At 41.5% G+C, this 22,413-nt stretch overlaps 1 protein-coding gene across 5 annotated transcripts in view; it reads right to left on the bottom strand.

Annotated features, from left to right (window-relative positions):
• DOCK7 (dedicator of cytokinesis 7) overlaps positions 1-22,413 on the bottom strand; it is an 86,861-nt gene that overhangs the window by 20,659 nt on the left and 43,789 nt on the right. For 3 of the 5 annotated variants that reach the window (XM_065737813.1, XM_065737820.1, XM_065737829.1), the window contains exons 15-30: positions 18,101-18,218; positions 17,526-17,596; positions 16,560-16,698; positions 16,264-16,365; positions 15,934-16,020; positions 14,932-15,163; positions 13,657-13,821; positions 12,581-12,750; positions 8,677-8,769; positions 7,384-7,473; positions 6,273-6,368; positions 6,013-6,153; positions 5,736-5,849; positions 5,206-5,376; positions 4,358-4,497; positions 717-886 (exon numbers count right to left, since the gene is read on the bottom strand). In XM_065737813.1, the coding sequence (XP_065593885.1) occupies positions 717-886; positions 4,358-4,497; positions 5,206-5,376; positions 5,736-5,849; positions 6,013-6,153; positions 6,273-6,368; positions 7,384-7,473; positions 8,677-8,769; positions 12,581-12,750; positions 13,657-13,821; positions 14,932-15,163; positions 15,934-16,020; positions 16,264-16,365; positions 16,560-16,698; positions 17,526-17,596; positions 18,101-18,218 (2,099 nt within the window). The remainder of the gene's footprint in view (positions 1-716; positions 887-4,357; positions 4,498-5,205; positions 5,377-5,735; positions 5,850-6,012; positions 6,154-6,272; positions 6,369-7,383; positions 7,474-8,676; positions 8,770-12,580; positions 12,751-13,656; positions 13,822-14,931; positions 15,164-15,933; positions 16,021-16,263; positions 16,366-16,559; positions 16,699-17,525; positions 17,597-18,100; positions 18,219-22,413) is intronic. The other 2 variants (XM_065737836.1, XM_065737844.1) reach the window with 1 other exon arrangement.

The raw sequence follows: 22,413 nt of genomic DNA, 5'->3' as shown, positions 1-22,413 counted from the left end.
ATCACAGCCATCGATAGGGTCCAGCAAGTAAACAGGGCTGACTATTATTTGGCATTATGCAAAGCTAAGACGGTAACAACTTTCAAAAGCAATCTATACAACCTCAGAATCTAGGACCCTTCTGAAAATAGATCTCTAGCTCCTTGGAAAACACAACATCAAAACCTTACATTTTGCTTTATCGTGTCATTAGACACCAAGGACAGTGAGGACTCCAAATCCCAAATTACTCAGACCAGACCCCTTGCCCTGAGCTGACACATCTCACCTCTGCTTCTCTGCAGGACACTGCAGAGCACACCCAAAATGAGCTGCTGATAGAGCACGCACTGAAAGGAAGCAGAGGAATTCTGCTCCTTCTTTTTAACTGTTCTGAGACTTGCACAGTACATGGGATGACTTTTGAACTGGGTCAAAGAAGGGAGACCGGCCAGGCTTGCCAGACAGCAATTCAAATGCACTGCTAGCTTTTCACTTTATGCAAACAAGTGGGCAAACGCAGCTTTGAGTGTTCAATCTCTGAGGATTTTGCAAGTGCATTTTAGGAAAATGAATGTGGAAACACATCAAAGTTATTATATTTCAGAAATACGACCAACTTCATCCAACAGTAAAGGGACTTGTTGCTTTAGAACCAACAGAATTTGTTCTAGAAACGAAACGTTCAAGCTTTGGGAGCAGCTGAACATCTCTCCAAAGCACAGAAAATGAAATACCTGTGAAGTCATAGAGCTGAGGCACCGTTTCCATGATGACACCGATCAGAGGTAGATACAGCATTGCCACCCGGGCCTTTACCTGCGGGTCAGCGTACCGCGGGTCCGAGTCGTGACTGGACAGTAAGTTGTGTACCATATTGATGACCTTCTTATGCAATCCAAATAAACTGTTAAAAGAGTTGGGTCACGCAGATTAGTTAATATCTTCAAAGCAAACTGTATTTTGTAACTGAGTGGTTTCGGAAGAAAAAAGAAAAAGAACACAAAATTCCTAGTTTTTATTTTTAACTTCACATCAACTGTCTCTGCGCATATTCTTCCATCACCCAAGGATTTTACAAATGGCTGGCTTTGGACCACACCACATAAAAGGTACAAAAATATCCTGCTGAGGTGTTCACCCAGCATGATACGAGCACTCTCACATTTTCTGTACGAAAATAAAGCCCCAGCTTTGCAGTGCTGCTGTACTGAGTGAACTGAAGAATGCTAGGAGAGAGAGGGAAATACAGAGGATGGGGAGAGAAACTTGAGAGTGGGTTTAGTGAAACTACTTGTAGTGTTCTTTTCTGTTTCTATTTTACTTTATTTACAGAGAGAAAAGCCCTCCTAAAACCGAACGCTGCTTTTATCAGACGATCAGGAAGTTTCTGCCTCAGTTCCCTGAATCCCCATGCAATTATTTGACCAAAACAGACTACAGCTCAAGTGACTGAATGCAAAATGTCAGAGAAATGGAGGGGCAGGACAAACCCAGCAAGAAGGGGCCTTCCTCATTATTAAGACGCAAACAATGGCAGGGCCCAAGCACCATTCCCCTTTGCAGAACACTACGTGTAAGCCTACTGGTGCTCATGCCTTATGAACATAAACCCCTTTGACTCTCGAGAACTCACTCTGCTCCTCTCAACCCCCTCAGCCACCACACAGAGGGCAAACTCTCCCAGAGCAAATAGCATGTATCTCTGAAGCTATTTGCTTCTGGAGGCAAACCAGTCCAATGCGACAACTCTACCCCATGCAAAAAGCAGCCAAAGAAGCTCATACATGATGCAGTAGCAAAACATAAGCTTCAGTGTTCAGACCTGTGGTATTAAAACAAGGGCGAATTTCAGGCAGTATCCACTTTACCTGAAAAGTAGAGTTGAGTTCTGGTTAAAAAAGAAGAGAGGATCTGACTGGATTGTTGTGAGTTTGAAGTGCTGATAAAGACACCAGTACAGGTTAGGAAGACATCAGCTAGTGGAAACTACATTTCTCTCTGTTTTTATCACATCCTGCTGAGATAAATCCTACAGTTGCCTCATCATTATCAATGAGATCCCAAACAGCTAGGAAGGAAATGTTTATTTAAATGACTGGCAGCACAACCTTCAAATTAAGGTCTGTATTATTTTGAAGGATTGGCATCTAGGCTGCACTTGAATAACTGGGAGCAAGCAATCCTGCAGCAACGGAACCCAAGTACAGGAAAAGCAAATTCAAACAGTGCAGTGTAATTAAAGCCTAGGGCCACGTGGGTATCTTTTTCCCTTTTCCAGAACAAAATGAGTACAGGATGAATCCGCATGGAGGAAGAAACCTTTCTGTCTGGTAACACAGTGAAGTGATCCTACTGCCCTGCTGCCAGCCCCTCTCACATCTCAGCCTTGGCACCGATTTGTGACAACAGCACACACTTCTGCAAGACTGACTTCTGTTGGTGAATACCCAGGGTCAAATCTGATTTTCTTGCCTCTGTCCTGCAATGTCAGTCAACACGTGCAACGCAGGCACTATGAAATGAGCAATCATGGCTATTACAATTAAATGATCAAGACATCACAGTGCTGTCAGCAAAGAAAATCTATTCAAGGTCTCTCTGCCTGGACTGACTCTCCAGCTTGTTTCATCCACATGCTGTCTCCTCTTTTACACTACAAGTGCTCTGGAGGAGCACTGTGACATGCTGAGTTATTGTACAGCACCTAGCACAGAGGGATGTAACCAAACTATTGCCTGTAGGCAACACAGCACTGCAGTCTTTTCTTTACAGTGGAATCTAAGGAGCTCTTATAAAATAGGTGAACTGAAATGTAATGTATTTTGCTAATGGAACAAAAGCATAGAAGGAATAAATGAAAGGCTCTACACCACCTAGCACTCTAATACAAAGCTCTAAGGGCATGAGCAACTAGATGGGTGGGCATCCCACTCTACTCCTGGGATCGATTGTGAGCTTCTTCCAAGGGTGGCCAAAGTATTTTATTGGTAACCATGTCTAAAACCTCTCCACTAATCATTTGCTAATGATCCCACCTGATCATTAGGACTCTTCTCAGGCACGAGAAGAACAGACCCCAGGTGCATCTATAAGGGCAAGGCCAGATTTAACCCTGAGAACTGCCAATAAGCTGCAAACCACAAGTCATTCTGGAAAACTGAAACAAATAAATGCATTACTGATACAGACCTTCACCAAAATTCAGGAGCTTTGATCAAAAGGGATTTCCAGAACTGAACTGGTTCAGTGGCTTTAACTTGTCTACAGAGGGCTCCAGACAGGAGCTGTCTCCCTAGTGGACACAAGGAAAATCTTACTGACAGCTCCTTTGTGCAGCTGGACAGAGAAGAGCAGCCAGGTCTAAGCTTAAGGGCTGAGAACATCAAGGTGACAGAGATCAAAAAGCAGGTATGTGAGAAAAGAAAGGTTGTGGAAACAAGAGCACATGAGATCAGAGACAGGACCTGATTTCTAACCAGGGAGAAGATACAAATGGGATTTCTGCAGAGTCTGAATTGGTAAGGATTTGCTATTTTTTCCATTTCAGTCCAAACAAGTGGGACTACAGCATGTTAACAAGAAAACATACTCATTTATGGCATCGCTTTCCTCTCCAACAGGAAATTGAATTAATGTTTAACTCCTGACACCTCTTGGTAAAGGGGCAGTATTACCCATGAATCATCAGTATTCGTTGACTCTGCTGATATTTCTGGGTCCACCTTGAGAAAATGCCTGTGAGAGAACTTAGGACTGCAGAAGCAATCAATAATTTCTATTGAAATCCATTCGAAAGGAGAAAGGCAGAAAACAGCCCTAAATAACACAAGTAACAGGCTGGATGTCAGGACTACAGGCTACACTCCTGCTTCAAAAAAATTATTTGCTCCACAAGCCATGCAAGTTACTGACAAACCCTGCACACTTGACTCTATTTGTCTATTTATGTAACCCACGGGGGTCTCAGTGATGCATAATTTATGTTGACACAGAGCAGGGAGGACCACAGGCAAAACGCATTATAACATTTAAAAATACCAGAACAGAGAACTCCTAAACACCAAGGATTATTTTTTTTGTTACGATTGAGCAAAGCAGTTTTCCTGTGGGAGTTCCAGTGGTGCCCCTGTGGGCTCTGCCACCCCCCAAAGCTGGAAAAATATGATTGGAATCATGTTCACAGTGCCAGTGCTAAGGAATTGAGAAACACAAGGGGCAGGGGAAAAGAAGAGGATTCTCAGAGTTAAAGAACAAGTCTCTTACCTTCTCAGCTCACAAATACAAATTAATTCTGGTCAGGCCAGAACTTGCTTGCTATCCACCATTTACTTGGAATTACAGAAATCTCTTGAGGGAAAAAATTGTAAAGATTTACCCTTCTGCATCAGGATCTAAAATGACAGCCAGTTCTGTTAACACAAGCCCAGCCAAGTAATGCTGCTGACGGAAAGGCACAGACAGTTCAAACATATTTGCAATCTTCTGGTCTTGGACATTTGTGGAGAACCCAGAACTCTGAAAAAATAATAATAATAATAATGAAAAACACAAGTTACAGCAGCTGTATCATAAGGATCTTTGGAACACAGAAAGTCAGAGCCTATGAAGCACAACAAAAGCAGTTTTCAGAATTAAACACAATCCCAGGCAAACTGTTTTTTCACATTTTGTTTGGATCTAGGCACGCCTACCTAAAGTATATCTAAGCTCTCTAATTCTTCTCTTAATTCTGTTTGCCACTATTGCCTTCTCACCTACAGCCTTCAGAAAGTTAAGGCAAATAACCTTCAAAAGCAGATTAGTTAAACTTTTAACTCAAGTATGGATGCTTCTCCTCAGGCTAGGAGGATCTTCCCTCATTTTTTAAGCAAAGGGTAACACTGCACAAAGCCTTTTTTTACTGACTCATTTATGCTCATGCATAACCAGGAAAGGGATTAGGTGCCTTGGGACAAAAGGATGTATGGACACTAGGGAGATACACATATGGGCTTTCTTTTTTCAACAGTATGATATCAAAACAAGTGAAAACCTATGTAGCAGGGAAAACTTTTACACTTGCCTCCAAAGTCAAAAGTCTATATGTCAGAAACACTTCCAGGCTCAAGATGTTCTGGTTTTACTTCTTCCTGCAACTGCTGAACCCAAACTGCCTGCAACTGATTTAAGCCTCAGAACAAATCTCAGCTTGAATTCCCACAAAGGGTCCTTGTTTCAGGGTACCTGAGAAGTTGCTGAAGACACAGATGGTGATGGAGATGCAGGCGGTGTGAGCAAGCTGCAGGGTAAATTCAGAGTGACATAGTGTTCGTGGCTGCAAATGATGCGAAGGAAGTCCAGCCTCAAAGATGCCAGGTTACTTGGGTTTGTCAAGGAATACAGCTTGGAAGACACCTGGCAATTTTAACCAGAAAGACTGCAGTTAGCACCAAAGCAGGTTATAAATGCAGCACTGGCTCTCCTGTCCCACTACTGCTCCCAAAACCACTTCCAAAGCAAGAAATAAAGAACTTGATAGCACTACACAATCCCATCCACATCACTTCTCTATGCTACAGAAAAAGCTTCTGATGTGCAGGAGCCACACACCTCCCAGCCAATAACAGCACACAAAGCAGTATAAGATGGATATAACAGCCATATTTTTACAAGCAAATTACGAACTATCCATACTTCACTGTTTGTCTAAGAGAAGTAAGAGTAATAGGTTTGCCATGGATCACAGCTAAGCCATAATATTTATCTGCATTCACCTGTTTGTAGCAGGTCTTAATAAGAACAAAAACAAATCCTCTGTCCATGATAGACAATAGATCATTGAGGAAAAATGCAAGACTGGTGTTGAGCCTTTCAACCATTTCTGTATCCTGGAGAGAAGGAAGAGAAAAACTGAAAATGACAAACAACACACTGAGCAGTAATAGAGCAATACAATGTATTCCAATGACAATTCCTGGTCCAGGCTCCAGCAAACAGTAGGGTCTGGTGCCTGAGCTCTGACCTGAGCTCACTTTAATTGTTTGCCATTACCTTCTGAAACCGAGAGACTATATCACCAGCAATTGTGCTGACCAAAGCAGTTACATCATCCATGAAACGCTCAGGAAAACGATTCTTTCTCGAAGCATCCAGTTTGTCAGCAAAATATAAATGATGCACCATGCTCTTCACCTATAGGAATATAAATTACAGTGGAGTCACTTGTGGAAATGAAGCAGGATGGAGATTCAGTGGTTGCTGTTTGTGATGGATGTTGAGGACAATAAGCGAAGTGCTTTCAGATTGCTCACCATCAGCTCAAAGAAGAACCAGGCCTGCTGCAGGGCTGCCTCCCGCACACTCCCACTGCACACCACCCACTGTAAGGCCAGCTCTTCGTGGAAAAGCTACACAGAGGCAAATCCAGAGTTAGTCCAAGCCTCATCATCAGCTCACAAAACAGTCTGCATGAGAAATGGGAGCACGGTCCATGGAAAGTATGGCAAACAATGAGATGAAGCAAAATAAATAACTGGGAGCATGACAGCAGCAGTGGTATCCCTTAAAGAAATCCCCAACTAACAATGAAAGATGATGTATGACATGGAATGTGAGAAACGTTTCAAAGCATCTCGCTCCAAAATTTGAATTTCAAGTGTCAAAAGAATCTTCCACCCACCCCAAAGTAAAAAAAAAGAAAAGGTTTGGTGCTCATATTGATTTATTTTAAAAGTCTACCTTTCTGCCTGGTCTGATTTTTGCAAGAAAAAGGAGTAAAAAGTGGACATATAAAGCAATTTGTACGAAGATGTACATTTACTGTGAGAAAGGACTTAAATCAGAAAGAAAGAAATGTGGGGCTAAGAACCAGCTTTTACATCTCTTTTCTTGGGAGTACCAATCCACAGACTGGACACTGTCAGTGACCACATTTCCATCGTATAGAAGTGGGGCATTTTGCCCTTCTGAACATTGCTTAGAAGGAGACATCTCCTTAAAGAGAGCATACTTCCAAAGCAACTCCCTCCCACTTCCCGGAGTCACTCCAGATTAACACCTATGTAACTGAGTTCAGAACACATCTGCAGTGCTAAGGATCTAACACACTGTAATTTTGCACAAAAGGATGTGTCATTTACATGCCTCGACAGTGCTATTCATTATTTGTTTTAAAGCCATAAATACTTTGGGTCCAAACAGTACGGACATTAAATCAGACAAGCTAATCCTGATCATTTTATTCTTCCCAATTCAACTCTGTCATAATACTTCACATTCACTACAGCCTGGATGCTCAGAAGTGCTAAGCTACAGCAGTTCCTAATGACCTCAGAAAGAATCAAGCTGTAGATAAAACAGAATGTTTTCAGAATGACTTGACCTCCCTGCCCCACAACATCAATTGTCTTCACTGAAATCTACCTTTTTAGTTGGTAACCGTCCTGTTAATGTTTGTAAGAAACTTGACGTCTCAGTGTGCGAAGACATACGATTACAACTTCGATCCGTAGCCTACGGAGTGGAGATGAATGAATGATGACAGGACATTAAAGTTTGCTGTGGATGGGTTTTGCAGCTCAAGGACAACGTACGTTTAAAAAAAACACTGTTCCAACTGTAGGCTTCTACTGCCTTTACACCTTTTAATGCATTCTCAAAGTCTTACTCATTTACAGATCTGCTTAAAGCAACATGACAGCACTTTTTACTGTTTTAAGACACGTAAGCTATTTAAATAACTGCATGTCCTTATGCACAAAGACATTGAGTGCTGCAAAGCATGAAACCTTTTCATCATTCTGTTTTATCAACATGCATATGTCAAGGGAGTAATACTTGTCATTTCAGTGCCATACCTCTCACTCTACCAGACCAAGCACGTGGGGATGTGCCCCACAGTGATGCTGCTACTGGCACGCAGAATGAGAAAATCACTGAAGTTCTCTATTTCTGGTGATAGTAATTGGCCCGGAGTGCAAGTGACTAAATACTTCTGGAAGAGTGGTAAACTTGAAAGGAAGTACAGTTGAGAGGTATGTTCAAGGCAACCATGCAGTGGAAAGCAGCAGGCAATGGGGGCTAAGAAACTTAATTCTTTCTGACCAACGCTGCTGTAAAGTTTTCATACTTTGCAACATGGAACAGACACAATTGGACCCAGTAAGTCACTGGTTCCAGCTCTTAAATTTACACGTTTCAAGAGAGAATTCTACATGTGTATCAATTTTGGTTTAACAATATTCCACTCAAACGGTCATGAAGGATTACTTGACTATGAGTACTATATGCTTGATGAAAATGGCAAAATGGTTCACATCAAAAGAAATGGCAAACACGGACAAAACTATGAGGCTGTGATTGATGTTCCCATTTAGAAATGCGCTCCACCTGAAGCTGAAACGAGTGTTAAAAGAGAAAGAGAGAAAAAAGGAAAGAGAAGCAGTCACAGCATTTACATTTCACAGACCAGCAACCACCAAAATGAAAGAAGGGGACACGTTCACGCGTTTGGAGGTTGTTCATGCAGCGTAGTGAGGTGGTGGGGGAGAAGATGCTAATTCATAAAATGGAACTCAACGTTTGCAAAGAATAATTCAAACAAAGAAATAAGTAAACAAATAAGCAAACCACCAAAATCAGAGTATGCACTGAAGATATTCTACAGGGAAACAGCAGGGAAAACAAAGCCAGAAAAACCTCTACCGAAGACACCACCTGTGTTGACTCTGCACTTGGGCTGGGGTTGGATCCCCATGGGGCTGCTTTTGGACCACCAGTGTTTACCCAGGAATTGGAGCGGTCTAAACCCTGGGCATGTAATAGAAAGCAGTTGGGAAAGGAAAGAAATATTACATGTTGCCATACAATAGTCATATCTTAGTCCTTAAAAGCAATCAAACCAGGTGCACCGCAAACACATCACCGATTAGAACTCTTACAGCTGCTTGAATTCTCGGGCATTTGTTGAGAGGCTTACTTTTGTAACTCAGCACACATGTACACCACATTAATACTCTGGTCCAACCTGCCCTATCTGTAATGCTTGACGTTCAACAACTATCCTCCTCCTCAAAAATCCCACTTCCATCAGTTGAAATGCAGCACTTCAGTAGATGGTGCCAGCCCAAATTTGTAATGTGACAGAAGAAAATTGGTGCTCAGATGTGAAAACCAAAGGATGCCCTCAGTTTTTTTCTCAGATTTTTTTTTCTTTTTTAAGATAGACTTCTTGCCATCCCACAGACTATAAGCTCTACAGATCCTATGGAAATGCTATTGAAACTCAAAGAGATTGACTGCCAGCTCTCACAGGTTTTCATGGAGTAAAAATCCTGCATTGCTGGTAGAGTAACCCTGTGAAAAAGCTTTCATGTGGACTTCTGGACATCTCCCCTGGGCACTGTGGCAAACAGAGGAAAGAGGACATATCTTTTCTGGAATCTTGTTTTTTAAAAGCTTTATCTCATTTATACTTCAAATTCTATTCCCACAATGGATCACACATGCAAAGTTACTACAGATCCCTCCCCTCTCTCCACTTCCTTCTCCTCTCAAGATGCTCAGAACGAAGAAAAAGAAAAAATTAAACTTGTTTGTCATCCAGGCTGCTCCCATGGCAGGAAGGCTCAGTGGGATGCAGTGGACATTAATGGGCCTCAGAATGCAGCCCTAACGGAGGCAGTTGTGCAATGCCACAGCCATTCCCTATAAACGCCACACCATTTCTGATCCTCACCCAAGAGAGCTTCCATCCTAGCTTCTGTGCCAGCCTAGAGCTTTTTCCCAATATGTGAGGCAAAGGTGCAGACTGTTTCATCACAAAGAATATCAACTGCAAAGTTCATCATGCTTAAAAGTCTATTTCTCTCATGAAGACAAACCTACCCAAGGACTGAGCCTGGGACTCAAATCATTAATACACTGAGCTGTCCTCTCTGCAAAATACAGCCATGCTGCAACTTTGCTTAAATGGTCCAATAAAAATATACTGAAGAGACAGAATGAGAGTGTTTTAATCTCAATTACTTTTTGGAAAGAAATAAATCAAAAACTCTGTCCTGTAGATCAAAACACACATTCCACTTTGCACACAGTGAACTGAAACCCAAGAATTTACAGAATGCTGAACTAAGTTCACCTTTTGTAATACCAGGTCTAATTCTGAAAATGCCTTTGTCCCACTCCCTTTTCCATTCCTATGTTTTCTAATCACAGCCCTCTGGACATGTCTAGCCTCAGAACCAATGTTCACAGAAGCAGATTTTGTAAAAATCTGAGAAGAGATTCCTTCATTTCATACTTCTCTGGAAAATAACAGAGTGCAAGAGCTTTTCTGGCTTGGTAAAGTCACTTGCAAGTGCACAAAACTCTTGTTAAATCCTGTTCTGTTTCCAGGGTTCAACCTGCAGCTGGATCTGTGCGGGCACATAACGCACGTCTGTGAACATCCATCTCCAGAGCCACTGCACTCAGTATGTTCTGTCTCCTCCCAGAACGTGCCCAACATTTCAGGAACACTTTAAGCGTAAAATCTCATCATACTCTTTTTAGACAGTTAATAAATCCTCTTTAGTAGGGTATAAAATTTACATGGCTTCAATTCACAAATGAAGGCAAAATAAGTGACAAGACCTAAACCCTCCTCTATTATGCAAAACTACAGAGATCTTCTAAATCCTGTAAAGGGGATGACTGCTTGAATTTTCAGAGTTAAGTATAATGCTGATGTAAGACCTAAAACAACTTTACCAAAACCATCAAACACATTACAATAAGAAACAATGCAAGACTGGGCCCCAAAGACTTCCATCAAACATTATTTGTCCTTTTTAAAAGCAGAAAGACTCCCAGATAGATTCGGTGTGAAGTGCAAGTTCCTTATTTGTGTGTATGTGCTTAAATCTTTGCTCAGAGAAACAGAATGGGAATTTATGCATCCTTATACTCTTTTCAGCATCTCAAGAAGTATTCGTGTTTCTACTGACATCAAGAAACAGAAGCAATTACACTGAACTAACATTCTGTACAGTCAGAACAAGTTTAATTTCTGATACTATCTGGCTAACCAGAAAAAAAAATTCCCATTGGCAATTATGCACATATTTGCATATTTAAAACCTGGAGTACCTCTTGAAGAAAATTTCTCTTCATTCTGTATTGTGACATTATTCACTATGCCAGCACATGTTAAGCTTCTGATACCCCGTGTAAATTCCATGTGCACATTACTGCCTATGGCATTTCACAAAAGGTCACAGTCAATTAGTGACCAAGATACTGAGGTGGTCTTGAAAAGATTTTAAGACTCTGAAGCCCAAACTTTGATGCAATAAATAACTATTTGCCTACCCACATGACTTCAGCGTCCTATTTGGTCAGAAAAGCATGCCATTATTAATTTAAAATTTGGTAACCTCTTTCTCAAATGATGCTTTCCTTATAAGACCCAGGACTGTTTCAAGCTTGCCTGATCAGGCCGATGGCTGCTATTCAGCCAAAAGAATCAAATATAACAGCTCACAAAAAGGCTCAGGAACTCAACTGTGCTGGAAGGGCTCAGGTGGGAAAGTACTTCATCTTGGTGGAAGTTGTTACAGTTTAGACATTACAAAAGAAACCTAAATGAACTAAGGCACTCCTCTCAGGTAACAGATCCACCAGCACAGAAGGTTTGCCCTAGCTCATGCCATCTATTATAGGTACAAAGCATAAGTAGCAGCTCTACACTCTCAGAAGTCACCAAAGTGGGACACGTAGGTGATTCATATCTTGTGTAGCATAAGTTATCTATTGAGGAGCTTTTTTCTCTAGAGTGGTTACACAAGAAGCCCTGACAACCACACTCCCAAAAGAGACAACAAAACTGAGGTTAAGAAGTACAAATCTAGTCCCAAAAATGCCATAAACATGCATACATATACCCAGAGACCTAAAAGCTGGACTACACCAGATGCTTTGCACTAATCTGCCCCCGCTCACTGGAAAGACACTTTTAGCAAGTACTGAAGGTGGGAGTCACTGTGGGTGCTGAGTGAGTACATCATAAATTCATACTGCAGCTGGATTGCAGCTCAGTTGCTAACCAAGTGCAATCTTTCTGGCCGTGGAATATGTCTGCTGTGTGCAAGGTACTTGCTTTGGACTAAAGTAGTACAGAGAGCATTTGAGCAGCTGTTAGTGCTGAACACAGAGGAAAAGAGAGAGTTTTGGTTTGGGAGGTAAGACTGGGGTCAAAGGGTGGCAAAGTAGGGGATGCAAGGTCTGGGGAGACATAACAGCTAGTCAGAGGGTACAGCTGCTGGCCATGTGAGAAGTGAGGTAGTAAAGCTGTCCTTGTCTTATTAGTCTTGGGGAGGCAAGTCCAGAAGGACTCTTGTCCCAGCCACCATACCTGTAGAACTAACACTGGCAGGATGGTCTCTAATAAATCAGAGACAGAAGCTGCAGTTTTCAGGCATATCAAGTGAGTTACCAGTAACCACCAAAATAAGCCTGAGAAGGGGCCACTAGTGAGGACACCTTTTGATAGGAAATAAAACATGAGAACGTCCCCATTATTACTTCAGATATTAAATAAAAGCTGCCTCAGTCCCCGAGACCCTCAGCTGTGCATTTGTACCTTACTGCCAATGATCGAGCGAACTTCATCATCAGGTGAGGTGGGGGTCCCAGATATATCTGGGTTGCTGTTGCTGAGGCTCCGCGAGCGGTTCAGGTTAAGGCTTGCTGGTCGGACAGCGGATCGAGCCATGGTGGCATAATGCACTGATCCCCCCAAGCCACCAGGACCTATGGTGGGATACAGAGAACATCCTTGTTGCACCTCCAGTCAAAGTCTCCATCCTGCCCTGCCTTATACCACACTGCTCCAACAAGACCTTTGTATAACCAGTAACTCTGGTCCATAAGGAAATCTCCCACGCTGCCCCTGCCTGGTGCTCCAAGGTAAGCAGCAGGGAGATGGGATCAACATGCTGTTTTATTCTCTGACCTGTGGGAAGCACGAAGCTCCCTGAGGCTCTAGGCAGCCAGCACGAGGTGTGCCTTTAGCCAGATGTCAGATTGGAAATAGTAAAGCACTGAATACTGAAGCACAGTTTTAAGCACACAACTTTTCCAGTCTCCCTCAGCAGCCTTCCGCTCCATGCAAGAAACAAGTGCTGTGAACAATGAGCCTCCCAAAGCCTAGCTTTCTGTGTCTCTCATTCACACCATATCTCCATTCCTGTAGATGCTTCCCTTGTTCTCAACAGAGGTGGGACTACTCTGGTTCCCTCCTGTGCTCAGATACACCTGTAGACTCCTCTGCCAGTGCATCAACGTCTTCTGGAACTGAATAAAAGTCCTGAAGTACCAACGAAGGAGTCTGGGAAGCAGGATAGGCCACAGGGCACCCCATCCACCCATTTGTCACAAAAAAAAACACCTGAACTAAACAGAACAGTGTTTTGTCATAATTTCACCTCAGGCTCTTTCAGCAGTGGCACTTTAAGACCATTGAATAGTTAAATCTCTGACATGGCTAACTGTAACTAAACTCATCATCTAAATGGCAACGTCACATCGTAGAGACAGTTAATAACAGGACTTGGCAGGGAACTAGTCATGCAACTGGAGCTCAGAGCACCTGCCAGAAAATGCCTTCTGCTTGCTTTTAACAAACTATGACTTGAAATGAAGTGAAAAAAGAGTTACCTGGTGATGGTGAGTTGGGATAGGTATTTGGTAGACGGAAAACGTAATAAATATAGGAAGCAAGAAGGCTGTTTCTGCCATGCTGGTCCTGGTTTCCATCCAAGTTCTTGTGGAGTCTGTTTATGATCGAAGCCATTGCTTCAAAAGATGCTTGGCCCAGGTTAACTAAAGTTAAAAGAAAAAAGTTGTTTTAGATTTCAGCAATTCCCACAAACAAATTCTGAATACACATTTCATCCACCTTTTAAAGGATAAATGGTGAAGCTTGTTAGAGTACGGCAAGCATTCCTCAAGAAAAGCTGAAGCTGGTATTTGAAGTAGGTCTAATAAGCAACTTGACAAGAAGGCAGGGATTGCAGTGGTACTTTTCCACTAATAACACTTGATGAATTTAGGCCTGATTTCAGAAATCAGGCCAACTTTGTCTCCCAGTCTGCAATGGTAACAGGTTTACCCAAGGAATAATGCCCTTTGGATATTTGTCATATACTTCTCAGTTAACTCTTGGCTCCATTTAAGTCTCAGTCAGAATGCAAAGTGAAGAAGAGCAATTCCATTCTGTTCTCAAAACTGAGCATAAAAATCCATTAGCTAGATATTTTAAACAAATCAGGGATAAAGCTGGAAACTGTATATCTAACGTAAGTTGGTTTGCAAAGTCCACTATACCAATACATCCTCATTTCTCTCTTGAATTAGAATCTCTCTGTATACTGGTGTGTTCAGAAAACACACCAGCAACTTCCTCAGCAGTGTTTGAATTGCAGGTTTCCTTCTTGGTAAGTTTAATTAAACGCTCAGTTATGCCATTTAGACAAAGCCCATAACGGGGAGCCAAAGAAGGGATTATTCATGCTGACAATATCAGATTCAGAACAGCCACAGGAACCTACAGCATCTATGTCTTCTTAACTTACCTACTTCAAGGTCTTCCAAGGTGACTAGCGAGGCTGAAAGTCTTAAGTTTCTGAATGTCAGTGTGGAGACACCTTAACAGGCTCCAGCACTAACAAAGCACTGGGCAACTTTGAAAGTCAGGCTCAACTTGGACACCAAATTACTGCCCTTTTTTAAAAACCTTTGCATTAAATATTGCTCCTGTGCATATCATTACTGGTCTGGATGCCAGAATGTTTTATTTTGAAGATACATGGTACACTAGTGGCACTAAAATAAAGCATAAAAACTGACTTATTTATTTCTACATAAATATGATAACGTTGGAAGTGTCACATTCTCAGCTATGTAATTCTCTAGAAAACTTAAATAGAATACCTATTTGGCCTGCAATGACAGGAGGTCTTACTACCAGAAGAATCAGTTTGTCAAGCAGGAGATGAAGAAATCGCACTACCGGCTCCAGTTGAGAGGAATTTAAAGCTGAAATGCTGCTCTTCAGTTCATTTTCCAAGTTGTTTTCCATAATTCTCATGTCTCCTATTCGCACAGGGAACATGTGCTCGTCCAGAGCATGGACAAGTGCAAAGAACTTGTCAAGATAAGGGTCCTACACATAAGCACAGAACAATAATCAGCAAGAAGCTTATGAACGAACACTGCTTTCTGTGAACTTCTGTCTCATGGATGGATTCTCTCTTTCCCTTCTTTTATCTGAATGTTTAATTTCACAAAATTAGCAGAAACTCAACACTTGTGACAGCTCTGCCCCTATGTCTAACCCAACTGAATTCAGTCAGTTCAGAAAATGATAGGGCAAAACTAGAGGACCCACAGACTGTATTCTTTGGAAAAACAGAAATGCACTGAAGTCACAGTAGTAGTGACAGCACAAACAAAATACACACACAAAAAAAATCAGAAAGACATTTGAGGAATCAATAACTAACGGAACTAGAAGTTGAAATGATGAATCAAGATGATTGCCATCTCTCATTGTGGATGAAAGACAAAAAAATACATGGAGAAACAAGAGACAGACAGGAAAAGGAAAAACAAGAAAACATCATGTGCTTTGACAGCATGTTAGATCTGTTGTATTTAAAACAACAGTCAAAGGTCTGAAAACATTGTTGGCCATTCAACCCCTGTGAATAAAGGCCAAACCATTCATGTTTTTAAGCAGAACTTCTCAAATATACTCACAGCAGAACGTGGAATAACAGGTCTGCTGGCTCAGAACTGAAAATGAGATTGTAATTTCACTACGAGTAATTACTGTACTCTTCACAGTATCAACTTTGACAGTGTCTCAACTGTCAAAAGATTATCAAGAGGGTTTTTTTTATTATTATTAAAATGACAGATCTTATCATTTACCTGAGTATGGAGGGATGATACAGCAACAACTTCTACATTGAAAACTCCTTTGTGATTATCCACCCACTTCATCCCGGGAAGTGGAACCTGCAGGTGAGCAGAAGGATGAATGGAGACGTGACAGAAAGTAAAGCTACAGTACATAACAAGTGCCATTTCATTTTATTGTCAGATCATACACACATGCCCATGCACAAACACACACACGTCTAAACTTAGCATTTAGGAACTATACATGCATGCACATAGGCAGATAGATGTGTATATATTCTCTCACATTTTTTTTAAGAAGTATTCTCCTGCTGATTTTCAGTGTGAGAAACTACTCACCTCTGGGGAAAGCACTGAATATGCCTGTGGTGGTTTTTCCAACGAAACAGGGAGACAGAACTGACCAGTCTTCAACCGTCCATTTTGAAGCATCGGTATCCACTTGAAGTAATTGAACAACAAGAAAAAATAAAAAGGCAAACTTCTTAAGGCTTTACTGAAATCTACAAGCTTGACTGTCTCAAACTCTACAGTGGTATACGTTGACAGTGATGGCTAAAAATACTGCAAATAAATGCATTATGAATCCAAATGAATGTGATCCTGTGTTGAAAAGTAGATTGAAAGATACTCACAGTATATCCAACTGGAGTCTCCAAGGGAGTATTTTGTTTTTGTTGGCAGCTGACATGGTAGAAAGTAAAAAGCAGATGGTGATGGTCGGTTAAAGTGGCTGGAAGCTTAATCTTGATTTCCTCATGAAAATCAGGTGACCTGTGCAGAAACCAGACCCTCTGCTGAGTCATCGATACAAGCAGTGTGGTTTACTATCTCATGTTCCAGATCTTTTGAGTTAAAGTATCTGGAGGGAAGGAGTTATAAAGAATATTCTAAGGAATTTAAAGCATCACTTTCTAATCATCAAGGACTGGAAAAACATCCATTGCGTATTTCCAGTCCATAAAAAAATGCAAGCAGAATCCTGGTGGGCTGCAGTGCAGTCCTCTCTTCACACAGGCATTCTGAATTGCATCTCTCCCATGAGGCAATGATTCTTGCCTGGTGACACAATAACCAACCTGAAGGACAAGATTCTCTCCCAGTACAACCACAAAGACAGGCAGTACCTTAAGGTCAGATTCAGCACTCCTTACCTGAGCTGCTCTGACATTATTTTCCAGACCAAGTATTTCTAAACTGTAACCACATCCCAGAAAGCTCTAAATACCAAATTACTCAACGCAGTAACAAAATATATTCTAAGCAGTGTTTATAACATACACTTTCATGTCTAATTTGAAGCTTATACTTAGAGCATCTGCTGAGTTGGGCTAAATGCTCAGGATCACAGCCTGACACGATGATCTTGACATGTAGCAGAGCAAAGACTTGAGCTCCCAGTCATTGTATCACGCTAACCAGAACAACACCTGTGGTGGTAGGTGATACAAGTGCTATGCAGACAGTCTCCAATAAAAAAATATCAAGGAGACAGAATCACTGGTGAGCTACTCCACTTTTGCAATGGTAAACATTCTTTCGGGCAGAATCATACTATACTCAGGGATCCATCTCCATTTACAAACTCTCCTATATTTTACCTGTTGTGATATACTACAGCTGTGTATGCTTCTTTGGAAAATTCAGGACAACTAGATTTGCCAAAGATGACCTGCAAAAAAAGTGAAGAAATTATCAGAAATACCCTACAGAAATGTGCCAAGAATCTGTCCCATAAGCCCATTCCCAGCTCTATGCAGTGCATCTGTGCATAGCTACACCAACTTGAGACACAGTCCTTCCCTCCTGAGCAACATTCTACCCAGTCACTGAAGTTACAGTTTTAATAGTCTTGTTCACACATGCACACAGATACAGCTAAGGAACCGATGATACATGTAACCATCCCAGACAGAGCCAACAGAAGTCAGAGCACTGTGAATTTGGAGTCCACTCCAAACATCTCAGGTCAAAATACCAAGTGCTATATTGTTACTTTGCATACTCCATACAAACACACTCTACCTTCTAAAACCCTAAAACCCAATGCTTCCTGGAACGTATTTTGAAGCATGTATCAGTCAGTTTTCTTTTACATAGGGATTTTATGGCTGCAACATGTATCCTGCCTTGTTGCCATGAAGCATTCACACTGAGCACCAAGCACTCCCCTCACCGGCATAGCATTGCTTGGGTCCTCTCCATACATGAACTGCACTTTCACAGTGATATTCCTGGCAGATCCTTGGCGGTTGGCAAAGTTTAGGCTCTGTGGATAGACATAAAGAAGATTCCTGCAAGACACAAAAGCATTTCTGTATGAGAATGACAGGGTTCACACTGTGATTAATACTATTACTTCAAACCCCAAAGGAAACACCCAGAGAGACAAAGTGAAGGGTTTGACATCTTCCATTGTCAGGTGGTCTTCCCTTGACTGGAAGTGCACACTCACACAAGTGATTTGATAACCTCTCCTTGTAGGAATCAAAAGTCACTACTTTAAGCTGTTGTGATGCTTTTAAATAGTTCCTGTTTATAAAGATGTCTGAAAAATATATCTAAACATTGTTATTTAGCAAGTTCAAGTGGAAAGAAGACATCTCGGTAGGGTGGCTGGCTTCTGTTAAATAGTTTACTTGCTTTGATCTGTCCCTTTTTACTTTAAGTCTCCTTTAATCAAGATGACTTCAGGTAACACCTCTCCTCTGACAATGGACTGGATTAAATGGGCATCTGTACCTTCAGCAGACATGCACTCTGCAATGACTCAGGTAGGATGGTGTCTCCAATCCACCCTGAGCACCACAGCCTCAGAAGGTACCTTCCTGAGGTCAGCATCTGTACGGAGCAGTTTGGATGCACAGCTCCAGAAGGCTCTGTGGGGCTGCATTATGGAGCCAGGCTCCTTTTCACCCTTCCAGGCAGAGAAATACGCTTAGCTGGCACACAGGAAATTTCTTCCTTTTCAAGTCCTTCATGCTGAATTAATTTTTTGAATCCCACCCCCATTGTCGCTTTGCCTAATCAATGCTCTCTTACTATTTCAGAGAGGGCCTTTGCCATTTTTGTGACTCTACTAAATTACTTCGTTCTGGCATGAATATATTTGCTCCTTGATGTTCTTTTTCAAATGAAAATGGATATGAAAATTTACTCTAAAATGTACATTGCTCATAAAACTTTTATTAAGTATTATTAGTGCTCTAAGAGAAGGATTTAATGATTTTGCTAAGCCTGGCTACAGGAACCCTATATTAAAGGCAGTTCTTATGCTTGAGACTGATTTACGAATAGCAGAGCTGAGCCTGAAACAAGCCTGCACTTCTCTTATTACCTCTTCTGCTTGGCCTGGGAGCAAAGAAGACATTTCAGCAACTCGATGTCACTCTAGAAAGAGGGCGGTTGAGAGCTATTAGTAGACATGAGACCTGACATTACATCCCAGTCAGAGCTTCAGCTTGACTTCTCAGTTTCACCTGTGCTGCCCCCTTTCCTTTGAGTCATTACATTGTAAATCCTCACCCTACTATTTGTATGCACAAACGTCCATGCTCAGAAGACTCTGTAGGACACTGGAGGTGTAACCACCATCCTCCTTGATGGGAAGGGATCTAACATGGAAATAACACAGCAGCACCAACAAACATTGAAAAAATACAAGAAGCATTAATCCTCACACTTTCAAGTAACAACTACTTCCTGATAATATTATTTGAAGATTTCTATCAGTAAAAATTTTGTCCAGAAGCTTTAAACTCAAGGATTTGTGCCCGGAGCTTTTATTATAATGCAAAATATATGCAAAGCTTATATAATTTTCTCAAACAGATCTCAAAATACTTTTACCTCTGCAAAATGAATGGCTGATGCACAAAAGGCCAGGCTTTGGAAATAACGGCACCAGGCACACTCCAAAATATTTATATCATGTCACTGCAGTCATTTTCCAAAATTCTTCTTGAATGTATTAAAACATTAAGAGCTGATCTTAAGTCCTAAAAAAGATGTCTAAACATTATTAAAATTCCCTTTTCTGGTAAATCCCAGAGACCCTTTTCTTTGTTTTATTCCTTCTATCAAAATCATGCAAAGCCAGCTTAAAGAGGGTCACCCAGGTGCATGAAAGATCCTTAGGACCATGTCTATTAAATATATCTTTTCTTGACTAGGCCAAAAGAGATAAGATTCACCCTTATGGTTTCTAGAGCTCCTGAATCTTACAGTTTCATCATGCCAGAGGGTTTTCTTCTCCCTGTCTTCCTATCTCCTGCTTTGCTTATGGACTCGGTGACTGTCATGATATCTAAGAACTGGAGGGTGGCATTTCCAAGTGCACTTATCACTGCTTCATTTCTTTGGCAGTGGCATTAACAGGGAAAGGTCTACAGCTGCCATGTGCTTGGCAGACACTCGTGATGTTGTAACATTTGACATCAGAGCATTCTGACTGCCTTTCCTATTTGCAAAGCAAACCTTTCTACGGGGCAGTATCATGCCTGAGCAGTGAACAGGCACAAGCAAGTTCCCATTTTCTGCTCAGCTACTGCATGACAGGACACACAAGGAACCTGTAACATTCCTGATGCCCAACGGTTCAGTTACTAAGCCAAGAATAAAGATTTTAGGAATGAGAGGTGCGACATAAGTCAGAACGGAGAAAACCTTCACATGACAGTAAGAAAAAGCTAAGTCAGAAAAAAATTTCCTTTGAAATCCTGTGAAACCAAAGCCATCCCAAGTATTCTGAAGTGGACTGCAAAAAGTATTTATTTTTTAAAAACATTTACAACCAGTTCCTCAAGTTTTGCAGCCCCAAATCCCTGCACCAGATGCAGGGACTGGACTTTGCTCCCTATTACACAGCAGCGCCAGATCCAGATAAAGACGCTGCCACTTGCGTAGAGGAAGTTTAGATAATCTGATGATTTTCCCTACAGAAAACATCAACACATCGAAAGCACAGGTTTTATCTTACTTTTTAAGCTTGGGAATTCCCTAAGGAGGGTTACCAGGCACATCTGAGTCTCTCATTCAAAGCTAAAGGTATCAAACCTTTCAGAGTTTAAACTGTTAAGATGCCCAAGAGCTTCCCACACCAGCACAATATAAGAACAATTCAGATCCTGCACAAGCGTAGGTTTTTTGCTAGATTGATTTTTTTGAATCTCTCTTCATACGTTTTTCACTGATGCTGATGAGAAAATGCTGCAGAAATGAAGACTCAATGCAAACCTTACAGGCTTATCAACTCCAAATGAATGAACCTAATTGTTCTGACAATTTCTCCAACAGATTTTCATTAGGGCTGGGTAAATATTAATTTGATACATTTCTTTAATGATGGCCCATAACCAAACTCCTGTTGCTCTCAGCCTTCCAGACACCAATGACAATTAAGTACCTGCCCTCCACCATGCCTTACATGTGCCAACTGTGAGCAGATGCAGCAGCAAATGCAGCATGATTTCACCCAGCTGGGCTGAGCTCTTGCTCTACACAGGTCACCAACAAGCATTTAATTGGCAAGAACCTCTCTTTCTATACCTTTCCAGTGCACGTTTCCAACCTGACTTACGTAAGCTCTACTGAACTGAATAGAACTAGGAGAGCCATGGGGTATCTACGTATCGTCCTGCACCTATGTCACACCTCTCCCCAGTTAGTCAGCCTATCCTGAAAGGCAAAAGACTGTACAGCTGAAATCCCTGAAGAGCCATAAGTGCCTGTTACTAATACACTGCAATTCAAACAAAGCAAATACTGTCCGGATTCTTGGCAGCACAGCAGAGCTCAGGGCTGTCCTTGCCCTCCTGCTCCCCAACTCTTTGCACAGCACAGCCAGAGCTAAGTCCTTCAAGATGGTCTGCTGCAGCAGGACGCTTCCTAGGACTGGAAATCATCAACTGTTTTTCACAAGACAGAACGGCACCTTTGGGTTTTGAAAATGCAGTGGCACTTCCCATTTTTGTGAATATTGATTATATTTAGGGACAATTCCCACAACTGCTTTCAATCTGCGCCTACAAATTCCCTTTAAATAAATCCCCATCCTCTCCAGTGTCAAGACTGCTGTTTTTCTCTACGTTGTGCAGATACTCCAGTAAGTCTGATTCAAACCATGCTGATGCAAACGATTCACCAATTAATAAGAGACACTTTCATGTTATTTAATAAGTGGGGAGGAGGGAGCAGGCTAACTGCATGTTATCAACCTTTCATCAGACACAAAGTTCATGCCTAGTTGAGCAAGGACCTTAAAGCTCTTCAAAGTAAAGACTATATTATGCATGGACTGATGTCTTGGATCACTGTGAGGAAATCTCTCATAAGAAAGAAAAATGCCTTTCATTCATCCTACAATACTCCTTAAAAAACAAACACACTTCCATGCAGAGACCCAGTGCAGAGCCAGACATTTATTTCAAAGCACCTGTAGAATTGCCTTATTTACTGAGAATCTTAAAAAGCAAGGGGAATTTTAAGGTG

The sequence above is a fragment of the Cyrtonyx montezumae genome, unplaced genomic scaffold, assembly GCF_038088225.1.
Source record: "Cyrtonyx montezumae isolate F1298 unplaced genomic scaffold, pur_monq_1.0 scaffold_1, whole genome shotgun sequence".
Classification (NCBI taxonomy): Eukaryota; Metazoa; Chordata; class Aves; order Galliformes; family Odontophoridae; genus Cyrtonyx; species Cyrtonyx montezumae.
This window is presented reverse-complemented; position numbering and strand designations above follow the sequence as displayed.